A 15,000-nucleotide genomic window follows, 5' to 3' on the forward strand; every position below is an offset into this window, starting at 1 on the left:
CTGTTGAAATTCTCGAGAAGCCAAACCCACGACACGTGTTCGTCCAATCAGCTGCCGGTCAGGGGCGTGGCGCATCAACCATGGATGTATGACGTCGCGACACCACGCTTCAGTCGTGTCGGACATATGGATCTCTACCGTAAGGCTCACACCTGAATTATAAAATGTATGTCCCGGTAAATTCACCATGGGAACTGCATGATGTCTTAGGAGTTGTGCTACTATTCACAGCTCCATGATTTATCTTCTGATGACATCAATAGTCTCGTTTCGGGTGTTCAGCTGAAGCAGACTGGTTCTCTTCATACGTTTGAAACAGATGTTCAATGTTATCAATTTATTAAACAATAAATATAAATGTGTTCTAAAGGAAAGTGTTCTGAGTAGTCATTGATCAAAATGTATTAAAATCAGTTTTTTCAAATTTGATTTACTATACGTTTGAAATAATCACCACTGTTAGTTTTTTATTTGAGACAACCTAAAATAATTAATTTACTCGGATGTATAAATAATTACTTTGACCCAACCTTTAAAAAGTGGTTGCTTGGAGTTAAACTTTTCAGGTTAAACTAAATTAAATTATTTACTTTGAGTCAATGTCAACTATTTCGTGTGATTGATTACTTCAATTTTTTTAAGTTGATCCAAGTTTTTTTTTTTTTTCAGTGAATGTAGGCAATAAAAATGTTGCTTTTTCCGAAAATTAAACCAAACTATTGTATATTATTGCTCTTCAATAAAACAAAAGTATTTCTTATCCAATTACTAGATTAATTAATGGAATAATCGGTAGAATACTCGATTACTAAAAGAATCAATAGCTGCAGTCCTAATTTGATTCTTTTACAATACATAGCTGCCAATTGGATTTGTATTGCAATTTTTCATTTATTGTGATTCTTGAAGTATTGCGATCCGATAAGTATTGTGATTTATCTTTTCCTTCTTTGACAAAAACAAAAGTTGAATAATACACTTCTAGAGACAACATATCATGAGACATTTCTAAAAAAAGAATGACATTACATGTCAGTCAGTCAGTCTGACATTTATTTAATTTGTAAAGAAGAACATAACATGTGTTTTCTGCTTTTTAGAAGAAGTAGTAGAATTGATCTTCTATCCCTGTGCAGGGTCTCCCAGGTAAACCCTGCAGCAGGTACTGTAGGCAGGAGATGAGCACATGGAGGCCTCCATGACAGACCGGTGGGAGTGGGCACGCCACTGGGACACACTACAACACTGACCACTACATCCTCCCATTTTAAAAATGTCTGCCAGCGGTGCTTTATACAAAATCTGTAATACCCCCATAGCCAAAACCACTTCCATGCACCTCCCTTATATAACCCTCCTGTTGAAAAGTTGTCAAAGTTGTCAAAGTTTCTACATGAGAAATTTGGGGGTGTCTAACTGTTCAAATGCACCAATCAGGGCCAGGGGGTGTCTAACTGCTTGTCAATCACTGCTCATGCACACACATTCATTCTCCCTTGTGGGGGGAGGGGCTTAGGAGACCGTTTTGGGCTTTAGCAGAAAGGGGAGAGGGACTGAGAAGTTGTTGATGTTCAAATTTTTTGGCTAAATCCTGGATCTTCACAATCCTACCAAAAAACTAAAAAATTAGGTAGGCCATAATTTCATATAAGGTATGAGGTTTTGTTGTCCATGAATTCCAAAAATAAGTGTAAAACTAGTGGTAATAAATTTATGTTAGTGGTGAATCCGTTGGGGGAAAAGAAACAAAAACGTCCAAAAAAAAATAGCAACAACAACTTTATAAAAAAAGTCAAAAACATGAAAAAAGTATCTAAAAAATGGTTGATTTTCAGTGTTTACCCGGGAGGACAACAAGTTGCATAGTCGACAGCAAGACAACACAAGGGATAAAAAAATACTTTTTCCCAAAAAGCTCCTGCACCTTAGCTCCTCTACAGTTAACCAGCTCGCACTACAGTCTGAAGATTCTGACCCAATCAGCTTCGTTTTTAGTATCAGTCTAGAAACCCCTGTTAACCCACATCTGGGATTCCATATGCGGAGAGATGCATACAAATTAGTTCGCTTATTACATTTGATCATGCAGCTATTTCAAACAGAGATGGATTTTAGCTCTTGATTTAACCCAACCAATAAGTTTTAAAAAGACACATTTAATTCAATAAAACACAAATAGATGAAACTGTGCTGAACAAACACAGGAGATATCCAGCAGATAAACAGATCAAATCTGCCCAGCAGTGGAAGAAGTATTCAGATCCTTTACTTCAGTAAAAGTACAAATACAACACTGTAAAAAAAAATACTCTGTTACAAGTAAAAGTCCTGCGTTGAAAATGTTACTTAAGTAAAAGTATGTAAGTATCATCAGGAATTTGTACTTAAAGTTTTACAAGTAAATGTTCTCAAAGCAGAACTCTCCTCCCATTGTAGAAAGTGTAAAGGATCCAACCAGTTGTGTGTTTAATGGTCTAATCATCTCAGCTAGACTTGTAGGACGTTATATTGTTGGCTAGTTTACTTTAGAATAAAACATCAGATTTTATAAACTACATGTGTTTTGTGTGCAGTAATCTTAATGTGTAAAGTAACTAGTAATTAAAGCTGTCAGATGAATGTAGTGGAGTAAAAAGTATAATATTTCTCTCTGAAATGTAGTGGAGTAGAAGTAGAAAGTGGCATGAAAAGAAAAGACTCAAGTAAAGTACAAATACCTTGAACAATTACGCAAGACTAAAACTTCTCCACATGGGGAATTGTCAGTCAGTACAAAAGTTGACATGATAACTCTTTTTACAGGATATCCATCAAATTTGACAAACCCCCATAGCGTACATCTATACTGGTACACAGTGTTTAGTGCATCACCCATGCAGCACACTGCCTCATTGTGAGTGTGGAAAGAGCTGAAATGTATGTATTACTGCAATTAAATTATGGTGTGTAACTTTTAAACCATGAGAGTTGTTAGAGCAGAGATCTTCAACAGGGGGTCCGGGACCCCTAGGGGGTCCTCAGAGTTGCTGCAGTGGGGCCAGCCAATTATTGTTTGATAATTACAGGTGCCCTACCACATGTATTTCATTACTTTGTGGTAATGTCTGAAGTTCTACCACGGACTCTGTAACATTCTTTGTGGAAAGAATGCCTTGGTTACCTTGTTTTAAGCCATTCTAGCGTGGTATTGACCCTTTGCAAACACGTGACCACGACCACGTGACGACGCCATGATGGACGGCAAAATCACCGGCAATAACAAGCTAAACAGTGTGGTAGACGCGCGGAAAGTTTCATAGTTTCAATCAGTTTGAAATACGTAACACTAAATAAACTGTATTTATGGCTTTATGGCTTCTTCTATTGAACAACAAGTTGTCGGAGGAGTAAACCTCTACATACGGGCACGTGCTCTACCAGGTTACCTAACCATGCGCCTGCGTAAAGCATTTAAATAAAAGTCTGTGCTGGTGTTTGTACCATTCCAAAATCTTAATTTTGACTTACAGATTTTCATTTTCACTGTGAATGCATATCGGTTCCAAATATCTGTTGTTCGGTTTCTTTATCTAGTAATAATCGGTATCGTTATCGGCCTTGAAAAGCCAGTATCGGTCGATCCCTAGTATGAATATATGAATATGCAACGCATTCTCATGAACAGGTTCGTATGATATCAGTGCTTATCTTTTCGTAGCTTTTCAAACGTTTGGTTCATGAGAACAAGCTGGAATATGTCAACAATTATTTGAAATAGCTTAGTATTGTATGCTCCATAAAAAGCTAAAGGCTCTAGGCCGCCCTACATGTTATTGTAGGCCCAGTTTAATATGCAGCTCAATTTTATACATTATATATAGTAAAGGGATCCCTGATCCTTTTCAGCCGAGGGGTCCTTGGCTTAACCCTCCTGTTGTCCTCGGGTCAAATTTGACCCATTTTCAAAGTTTCTACATTCAAAAATTTGGGTTTTCTTTCAAGCAAATTGCCTAAAAATAACATGCGTTGTTCCATACAATGCTCTTCTCAAGGAAAAATAAGGATCAGATCTCTACTTTCATAGAACTTGGGGTGTTTTCTTAAATGTTAACACCATTTGAAAAAAAATATAGAATGGTTTCTAAACAGTATCCTGACTAAACTTTGACAGTTTAGTTTGGAAGTTTATTTGATTAGGACAATGCACATTAATCAACATTTCTGTAAATGCGCCAGTTGGCTAATTTTCAACTGTAGTCCTAATTACCAAGCATGCATGTCGGGAAAAAACCCACGCAAACACCAGGAGAACATGCAAACTGCACACAGACCGGAACAACCTGGATTCGAACCCAGAACCTTCTAGCTGTGAAGCAGAAGTGCTAACCACTGAGCCACCGTGCTACCTGTCTGGGATTATCCACTCAATTGTAACTACTTGTCGAAATAATTCTTGATTTCAGCTTTTGTTTTTTTACTCCAAAATGAGGTATAATTTCATATAGTGTTGACCTTGAATTTAAAAAAAAAAAGTTTACAAATAATAGGAATAAGTTGATGTTAGTGGTATATCCGGAGGTAGTGGGAAAAAAGGGCAGAAAAAAAGCTACAGAAACCTCCAAAAAAAGCTTCAAAAACCCCCGGTTAACCCGGGAGGACGACAAGTAGCATGGTGAATGAACCCTCAAGCCTTTCACTTTTTAAGGTGACTAGATGAACACTTGTCTCTGATGTGATTCATGGATTTATAACCGAAATTAGCTAAATAAGTGCATATAACTACATTGACAACATCCAAGTATTTTTGCAATAATTAGGACGTATCAGCGCTTGAAATTATCTCAAAGAAAATGTTACTATAACACGCGTATTTGCATTCTATGATTCATATTTTGTACTGATAAAAAGTCACTGCACGGGCGCCTGGGTAGCTCACCTGGTAGAGCACGCGCCCATCTATAGAGGTTTACTCCTCGACGCAGCAGCCTATCAATAAAGGCCTAAAATGCCCAAAAAATAATCTTTAAAAATTTTTTTTTAGTAACATTAAGGATGATAATAATAATTATAATAATAATAATACTCTGTATTTTTACTCACTTCCATTAGCTTCTTGTCTTAACTCTACAACTAATTTATCATTAGAAACAGAAACAAATCTTCAGTAGTTTTCCAAATTCAAACGATGTTGTTGAAATTTAAAGTTAATGTGTACTTTACTGAAAGTTACAACAATACAGTTAATATTTTTTGCCGCCAGTCTTGGCCAGGACTCTCTGGGAGAAGAGTTACTGTAACTCAATGGGACTTTTCCTGGTTAAATAAAGGTTAAATAAAAATAAATAAAAAATTAATTCCAAGACAAAAGTGCTTTGAGTATACTTGGTTTAGCTGAAAACACGTTAAAACCTACATTGTGTAATGTTTTGAGTTGATTCTTAGCAAAAAAACCTTTGTTTTTTCACAAATATATGCTCATTCATGTGTAATTACTTCCATGCGTAGAATCTGACATTCAGAATCATTCAGAATACATACGAGCGACTCGCTCAAATGACGGCCGCCATATAGTGCCTCCATCTTTAAAATACATTAGCCAAAGAGGGACATACCTCTGCATTTCGCCCTCTTACACCTATTGGCACCGTGACGAATGCCAGGGGGAGATTACTCGCCAGGGAAGCGAAAAAGAGAATTAAAACGACAACGCGACAGGCAAAGCAACAAGACCAAAGTTAATATTGGAGTGGCTAGAACAGCTGTGTGGAAACGATGGAGATATTAAGAGATCATTTTGAGTTCGGCCACCGTAGGAGGAGGGGCTAGAAAGTAATATTCAGTTGGTTGTCATATACAATTTCACCGCTAGATGGGAGACATTATTACACAATGTAGCTTTAACAAATGATTCCCCCCCCGGCTCGAAACCCAAGTTGACAGCAGCAGGATTATATTGCACATGAAACAGTTGTGTGATCTCAGGATGCTCATACAGAACACCTTGATTTCCCATGCAGATGTTTTGTTAAGGAGGTTCAGATATGAAGAAACTCGGCACGCTCAAGAAGCCTTTAAGGTCTGAAAACTTTCATTTGGAGGAGAATTGGTGAGCAGTGAATTAGGACTACAGACTGCATCCTCCCCAGCTTTTACATGTCAACGTTGATCCCCCCCCCCCTATCTTTTCAAACATTTCGTTTCATTTTCATTTTTTTTTGTTATTTCGAACAAAAATAAATATATATATATATATATATATATATATATATATATATATATATATAACTATGCAATAAAATATAAAAATACAAAAGTGCGTGGCAACACACCAAAGGAAAAAGAACAATATCTATACAGTGTTACAAATAACATTAAAAATACTATTACAATTCATATTTTCAAAAACTGTCCGAAAAGGAGCAGGATGAAGCCGAAGCTTGTGATGTTTCCCACCCCCCATTCAACTTCAACTCATTCCTTTATACATCATATATTTTTACAACAGGATAACCAATATACACAACAAATACATCTCTAATTTTTACACGCACCAAACCCTTTTATTTATTTTATTAACGTTTTCAGTAAGTCAACAACCCAGTTCCATAATCCACCACCTCATAACAATCCATACACTAACCCAACTTCACAATCATCTCTCTTCCTCGTCATATCCGTTTAATAAAGTGGTTTTTATATAACTTTTTAACATGGAATATATCGAAATTAGGCTACATCTTATAGCCTCAACTAAAAGCAGCATTTTAAGTCCCATGTGAAGCAAACAGCTAACATCTGAGTCAAAGAAAGAACCATTCTTCTTATGTAACTCTCTGTCTTTTTCTTCAGCCTACATTAGTATTATCAGGACTGTATTGTTTTCTATTGATGAAGACAAACAGGGGTGGAATGTAACTAAGTACATTTACTCCAGTACTGTACTTCAGTTCAAATGTTGAGGTACTTGTACTTTACTTGAGTCTTTTCTTTTCATGCCACTTTCTACTTCTACTCCGCTACATTTCAGAGAGAAATATTGTACTTTTTACTCCACTACATTCATCTGACAACTTTAGTTACTAGTTACTTTACACATTAAGATTTTTGCACACAAAACACATGTAGTTTATAAAATTTGATGTTTTATTTTTAACGATTAAACACACAACTGTTTTTCCAGTTTCTAAAATGTGAGTTTTTCTGCATTGAGTACTTTTACTTTCAATACTATACATACATTTTCTTGATGATAGGTTACTCACAGACATTTTCAATGCAGGACTTTTAGAGTATTTTTACAGTGTGGTATTAGAACTTTTACTTAAATGTCCACCCACAGCTGAACACATGCAAACAGCAGCCAGTTCTCTGTATAAAAGTCCAGAGTCAAAATCATGCCATGGCAGTTTCAGAACAATTTTAGACTATAATTCCAAATCAGATCAGAGTTTTAGGTCTGGTTTAAGGTATAGGAGAGGTGGAAACACAGACTTGAGACAACACATGCACTTCCTCTCAAAGACACGGATTCAATGTCAGCTTTCTAACAATATACCGATACACTGGCTACAAGATGCTTCTGATCTCCAAACTGTTCCACCGTTCAGAGCCGCCATGCAGCTTGTGTTTAACGCTCAGTACGTGACATGACAGGGGCTGTCTTTACCCTGCACGCTGGAACATCCGCAGCAGCTATAGGCTATAGGACCCAGAACTAGTAAATCCGAATTAGGCTACTAATGTGCACACAGTGCAACCTGCCACAGCAGTCACACTCAACACAAGTTCACTTGTGGGTCTTTTAAAAAAGAATCATGTCTGCGGCAAAGCTGGGATGCAGTCTGCCTCAAACCACATCTTAAGCATTGCATATAGTTTGTTAAGTTCTCCCTCCATTTTTGCTACTTTATTGATAAGCAGTTTCTTGTGTGTTAGCCTTGCAAGCGTGCTCATAGCCGACCTGTCATCAGTAGCCTATGACATCGTGATCAATAGGGCTACTTCCAGAGGGTTACAAATGCGTTATAGCACACATATAGCCTCAAAGTGAAGCATGACCAAATGCCATATAGCCGCTGCACGGCTGCATTTAGCGTTAGAGGCTACTTTTAGGAAAGGAGATGCGACTCGATAAGGACAATGTTGACGCTTATGATGAAGTGTGTGTGTGTAGGCTATATAGCAAAAAAATACATGTGATTGCAGATGGCAGGAAAAGGGACATTATTGGTGAATCCAAGTGCGCCTGTTGCTGTCGGTGGTCATCGCACTGTTATTATATTAAAAAATAAACAAAGTGAGAAGGCTATGTTCAACTTTACTCAACTTTTCCTATTCTCCTGGCTCCCGTGGTCTTTTAATGTTCGCGGACATGCACCTAGACACTAATATCACCAGTGACACTATTTTATTTCATTACAAAAAAAAAATAAAAATCCAAAACGTGTGCCTTCCCTGGTTTTCTCTGTGGTCCCAAACTGGGTAGCCTACTGATTAACACAAACTTTTTTCCCCAGCTCACCCCTCTCTCATAATTTAAATAACCCCGATATTTTAATTCAAGAACTGAATAACCGTGGACTTAATTTACATCAAACTTACCCCGGTCGCTTTAACATCCTTTCTGTCGGGTTTTTCTTCACTTTCAACTATTTTCCGAATTTTTAATAATTTTTTTCTCATATTTTTTGCTAGACGCGGCGGGCCTGAAAATTGTTTGCTTTCCCCTCTTTCGAGCAGCCATTGTGTATGCGCTGCGATGCAACCGCACTATGGGTTAGCCCCGCCCATTCAAAGTCCCGCCCACTTGTGCTTTTTTGATTTGTGTAAGGCGCTGCCACTTTCACTTCAATGTCAGTTACAGTCCGTTTCAGTAAAACTAATTTTTTGGACTTGCTAGATGTACTGTCAATCGTTTAAATTTGGTTTAGTACAATTTACAACGACAGGAAGACGAACATGACAGCAAAGAAATCCTATTGGCTCATTGGATTGTCACTCTACGTGGTTAGTTTTCAGGGGTTCCCGTTGGCTGATGTGGCTGTCAGTTGTCGGTGACGGTGCGGGTGATTTTCCTGGTGCGCTGTTGCAACAACGAGAGTGGAGTTGTCTTGAGCATGACGGGGAGGTTGTAGCCTATGGCTTGTGTAGCTTTATTAGTTAGCGTTAGCCACATGTAGCCTATGCTAATGTATAGCTGTCCACTAGCTTTTGAAGCAGGACGCTCGCTAGCATTCCAAGGGGATATAGGCTAAATTACAGCACATGCTACTTTTTATTAGCTATTATTAGCAGTTATTTTGGTAGCATATTTTCAAAAAACTGGACCGTCTTCACTGGTGTGGATATTGGGCGCATCCACAAGTCATTAGACTACCGCTGGATACAAGTTGGTAGGCTGTTTTAAAAAGGTAGGTAGCCTATTAAAGTGTAGCTGTATCTCTCTATTCACCGTCACGTTAGTCATTCCAGCTAAATGAAAAGCCGTTCCAAAGTGTCCCTGTCAATGAAGGTCAACGTGTTACAATGCAACAACGGTAGGCTACATATAACCTAGTGGAGGACACCAATCCCACTGAAAAATCATCGGAGAGTTGACTAACGTGTTTATTAAAATGTGTTTAATTGACACTGCTGGTCGATACGAATAAAGGTAGGCTATTTTCTACAAAAGGAAGAGCCACTTTTAAATTCGGCATACATTTAACACCAATTTAACACCAAACTAATTCAGTTATTAGTTTAAATAGTAGTAGAACAAATAGGCTAGGTTCCAGGTCTATTTTAGCTTTTCTATTCCACTAAAACACAATGTGGTCAGAGATAGCAAAAGGCTTACACCTAAGCTGAAAGTTTAGCTAGGTCAGATTGACTTTGTGTACTAGTAGGCTACAACTTCTGACCTCCAGTAGACATTATGCATAATGTAGGCTATCATAACGTTTGGTTTTGAAACTGTGTATTTTTTAAATTTTTTTTTGCGAAAGATTGAAAAGATTGTGATGTGTTTTCTCTCCATACATGAGCTGCACAGCCAGTACTGTGTTGTCTTTGGGCCTGGTAGAATGGAGAAGGTACAGTAAACACAACTTTATTTAAATGCTCTCTGAAAGCTTTTGAAAGTTTGTAAAGTTTGAATTATCCTATCCTTTTTTAAACTCATTAAATAGCCTCAAATATGCAATATCTGAAGATTGCTTAAAATAGTTTTGAAAAACAATTTGTATTGTGATATAAATGATAATAAATAATGAAAATAATGTATATAGAAGAATTTTAGCTGCAAGTATTTCTTGCATGGACATGCAGTTGAAAATGCAAGACAAGTCTGGTGAAATGGGACCTATATTAGTGACATTTTCAGTCAGACTTAGACCCTAAACGATATATGTTTTGGTCAGGTTAATAAGATGTTTTGTTTTTATGTATTTTTTTTTTTATTTAGGCTACTCATTTAACTGAAATATATATGGTGATATAAAATATGTCTCGCTACATATCTTGTTAGCAACTCTTAAATAACCAAATAAGGGATCCTTATCAAAAAAAACATTTGTTTACGTTTGTATTAATATGGGCTCACATAGGGCTGAGCGATAATTCAATATGATCAATCAATTATTTCAGCAAATTCATTACAGCAACCAGCAGGTATCCATAGTGCTTTACATCAAGAACCATGAATAAAACAGCATAACATACAATAAAAAGAATAAAAACATAGAAAACAGTCAAATCAGAAAAGGTTACATAGAAACAGGAGGAGGAGAGGGACATTGTCACACCACTACTACTTATTAAAAGCCACTCTAAATCAATAAGTTTGGAGTTTGGATGGAAAGAGAGCTACGTCTGTAGTAGTGTGAATGTCAGGGGGTAACTTGTTCCAGAGTCATGGGGCTGCAACTGCGAAACCCCGACCCCCCCCCCCCCCCCCCCCTTTTTTTTTTTTCAACATTTTGGTCACTTTTTTTCAACATTATCGTTTAACTTTGGTAATGTTTTGGGCACTTTTTCCGACGTTTTGGATGTTTTCATCTGGTGTTTTTGATGTTGTTTTTCATCGTTTTTTGTTGCTTTTCCCATCGTTTTGTCATGTTTTTATTTTTTGTACATTTTCTGCACTTATTATTTTATTAATGAGAGTTTTGATAAATAATAATAAAAAAAAATAAAAATAATAATCTTCATTGCAGAGATCTGAGGAGCAGTTAACCATAGTCCTCACAAATCCACTGGAGGTTAGAACACCAACACAGAGACAGAGGAAGGTAGCGGACATCCAGCTGAAAATTAGGGACATCCAGCGGAATTTTCGGCAGCACCGGAGCAATCCCGGAAATGAAACGTTGTTGATATAGACTAGATGCTCAGTAACACTTTCTCTAGCTTCTAAAAATACATGATGCATTAAGAATGCTTATTTACAATAAAACAGTTGGTTCACACATTTAGAAGAAGCCTTCATCACAAATAACTGCAGATTGTATTAAAATATTCAAACGAACTGAGCCGTAGAAAAATCATCAGTATCATTCCACTGTTTAATTCATTACTGTTACATGTGATGAATGACTGGTAATAAACACACACACACACACACACACACACACACACACAAATGAAGTAATCCATGACCCTCGTGCAAAAAACTGAACCTGTTTGTATTGTCCATCTCTACACAGATCCAAATGGATAAAAAAGCAGGAAAGGTTCGGAATCAGGACATCAACCCATGCATCGAGGTAAGCTGACCGACTCGTCACATCCTGCCTTGTGTCAAACGTTTGCCTGCTGCTGGGATGTGACAGTAGCCATGGTGCCATCCACACGTCTTTATGGGAATTAGGTAACATCCAATGAAAAACGCCTTATGTAAACTGTAAAATTTCGATTGAATTCCATGAATATTGACACAAAGTTTGTACGTACGATCTCATTGGAGTTTAACTTAATCGGTACACGGCTTATGCGATAAACGCTGACGGAAACGTTATTTGCGGAATAAATAATGAATTGTGATTTACGTTTTAGGTCATTTTATGGTTGCAACCTGCTGTTAAAACAAAGAAGAACAAGTTTTAGGTAATTTCTTTATTTTAAAGATTATTTTTTGGGGCATTTTTAGGCCTTTATTGACAGGACAGATGAAGACATGAAAGGGGAGAGAGAGGGGGAATGACATGCAGCAAAGGACCGCAGGTTGGAGTCAAACCCGCGGCCGCTGTGTCGCGAAGTAAACCTCTATATATGGGCGCTCAGGTTTTAGGTCATTTCTGCCACATATTTCCGCTTTCTTTGCAGACACGGCGGGTATCAACAAAGACAGATATGAGTGGACGACCAAGGAGATGAGAGACTTTTTAAATGTCATTTACAATAGCAAAACAATGGCTATTTTAGTTAGCAAAAACCTAAGAAGTGCCATAATTTATCGTTGTTGTCTTATTCTAGCTTTATGTGTCGCTATCAGCTGACACATAAGCACTATTACAACTTGTGCAGTATTAATCACTTGTACTGTGGGCGAGCACACTTTGTTTACAGATGTAAGCTTGGATGCCATGTGATTCAGTGGGAAAATGAATGGAAACATCTTAACCCTTGTGTTGTCTTCCCGTCGACCATGCGACTTTTTACTGGGTCAAAATGTTAAATGTAAAAGTTTTTCCATGTTTTGGTCTTTTTTTTTTTCTACACTTTTGTGGCTTTTCACGAAGTTTATGTCCCTTTCTTCACTGATTTTGTCACTTTTCCCGGCGTCTTTTAATCTTCTCTGGATGTTTTAGTCACTTTTTTTGACGATTTTTTATGCACTATTTTATGTTTTTTCCCCCCACGTTTTTGAAGCTTTTTCTGTTTTTTCATGTTCTTTTATCTTTTTTTTTTTTTTTTTTTTTTTAAATGCTATAAAATTGATTTAAACACCAAAAATCAATGAAAGCGGTGGACTGATCATTCATTTTACTTGTGTACGGAAACCATTCACGTTATTTTTTTTGGCAATTATTTTTTCTGATATAGAAAAAAAGAGGGTTAAAATGTCTCAAATCTATTCGACATACCAATGTGACTGCAAAACAGCATGTGACGTCATTACGTCATCACAGGCTTTTATTCACTTTAAAGCCGTCGGATGGAGACACGCTCTCCCCGGCTTTATTCTCATGAATGTTCTTCCAGATAATTTGATTGACAAGTGGATGGAAACACAGTCATTGTGTCTCCAAAGTTTCTAATCCTGTTCTGTTGTCGAATTTCTTCTATTTTCTTTCAGGAAAGTGATGCCTCCCAGAAGTGTTTGAATGCCTACAACTACGATAAGAGCATGTGTTCGGCCTACTTCCAAAGATATAAGAGCTGTAGGAAATACTGGGTGAGTGTTTGATCCCAGCGTCAAAGAGAACAAACTGAGGAACGGGTAGGGAAAAAGAATTCACAGGTCTTAAAAAAAAGATGAGCGTTGGATGCAGGGAAGGCATAGTCCTCTTCAGTGGTGGAATGTAGCTCAGGATGTTGTTGGCCAAGTGCCAACAACACACACCAACTCATTGGGACTTTGTCTTATTCACCGTATCCCAGAGTTAGATAAGTCATACATACCCTTCTCATCTCCGTGCGTGTTGTAACTGTCTGATGCACCCAGCGCTAGCCTAGCCTAGCACAGATCCTGAAGGTAATCGGTTCCAACTAGCCTACTGCTCCCAATAAGTGACAAAATAACGCCAACATGTTCCTATTTGCACTGCTACTTCTGCTACTTGGGTGGAGTGACTTGCTTGCAGCACCTGAGAAGCTCCGTGGTGAGGAGCAGAGAGTAGCAGTGCTTCGCCTTTCAGAGAATATAGTTCCCAGTATGTATACGGTTAGAAGATGGCTGTGTCTCATGTGACCTTGTTATTTGTACACGCTGTGACTCTACAAATCACAACATGTAAATAGGAAAATGTTGGCGTTATTTTGTCACTTATTGGGAGCAGTAGGCTAATTAGAGCCGGTTACGTCCAGGATCTGTGCTAGGCTAGGCTAGCACTGGGTGCATCAGACAGAGTTACGACACGCACGGAGATGAGAAGGATATGTATGGACTTATCTAACTCTGGGGGATACGGGGAATAAGACAAAGTCCCAATAAGTCGGCGTGTTCCTTTAAGGTCTTAGCTAATGTTAGCAATTCATTGCGGTTTAAACAAAGAAACCACGATTATCTAAAAAAATTGACAATTAGACAATTATGTAATAATTGCTACAGGCCTTCTGCAACACGGAGAGAACTGGGCACAGAGGGAGAGAATAGAGGAAAATCCTCTAAAGTCAATAGAAAAATTGATTAAAAAAAGGAGAAAAAAATAGTTTCAAGCAATTGGAAACATTTTTTTTCTTTTTTTTTAATGGAGCTCTCAGCTATTTAGTATTGCATTTTCCTAAGGTTGTGGGACTCACGAGAGACATATTTTTTGAAAGAGTGGTCAAAGTTGAAGCAACAGAGGCCGAGATATCTCGACTTTTAAACCTCTTTCAGACACGTACCTCGTAACATAGGTGTGATGATGAGTTTACATGTCTGAATAAGAACTAGAGTCACCTGGGACATTTCTGTAGCCCCTTTTAACACGCCTCAAGTCTGAACTGAATGCTGTCCCATACATTTCACAGTCCCAGCAGCACCCTATATACCCTGAATACGCAGAGACACAAATTAAACACACATCTTGTTCTACCACTGTAATACATGTGTCCATTAACCCTTGTGTTGTCTTCGGGTCAAATTTGACCTGTTTTCTAAATGTCTATATCAGAAATATGGGTTTCTTTTTAACGACCTCATTTTGATTACCCAAAAATAACACGGACGGATGATTCCACACATCGTGCTTCACAAGTACAACAGAAGATCGGATCTCTACTTTCATTGAATTTGGGGTGTTTTGTTAAATTTTTTTAGCATTTGAAAAAGAAATTGAAATGTTTCGAAACAGTATCCTGACTCAACGTTGACCCTTCTGTGATTGTCCTTCCTTT

General features: G+C 37.7%; 2 protein-coding genes across 8 annotated transcripts in view; one reads left to right on the plus strand and one right to left on the minus strand.

Annotated features, from left to right (window-relative positions):
- Positions 1 to 8,717, minus strand: part of plag1 (pleiomorphic adenoma gene 1) — a 21,241-nt gene extending 12,524 nt beyond the window's left edge. The window contains exon 1 of the mRNA XM_031307797.2: positions 8,581 to 8,717. The gene's annotated coding sequence lies outside the window, so the exon portion shown is untranslated. The remainder of the gene's footprint in view (positions 1 to 8,580) is intronic.
- Positions 1 to 15,000, plus strand: part of chchd7 (coiled-coil-helix-coiled-coil-helix domain containing 7) — a 36,130-nt gene that overhangs the window by 12,012 nt on the left and 9,118 nt on the right. For 2 of the 7 annotated variants that reach the window (XM_035998033.1, XM_035998034.1), the window contains exons 2-3: positions 11,664 to 11,723; positions 13,256 to 13,354. In XM_035998033.1, coding sequence (XP_035853926.1) covers positions 11,670 to 11,723; positions 13,256 to 13,354 — 153 coding nt within the window. In that variant the 5' untranslated portion in view covers positions 11,664 to 11,669. Of the gene's footprint in view, positions 1 to 8,922; positions 8,986 to 9,021; positions 9,390 to 10,004; positions 10,053 to 11,661; positions 11,724 to 13,255; positions 13,355 to 15,000 lie in introns of those variants that run through there. The other 5 variants (XM_031307799.2, XM_031307798.2, XM_035998031.1 and 2 more) reach the window with 5 other exon arrangements.

The sequence above is a fragment of the Sander lucioperca genome, chromosome 23 (genome assembly GCF_008315115.2).
Source record: "Sander lucioperca isolate FBNREF2018 chromosome 23, SLUC_FBN_1.2, whole genome shotgun sequence".
NCBI classification, from domain to species: Eukaryota; Metazoa; Chordata; class Actinopteri; order Perciformes; family Percidae; genus Sander; species Sander lucioperca.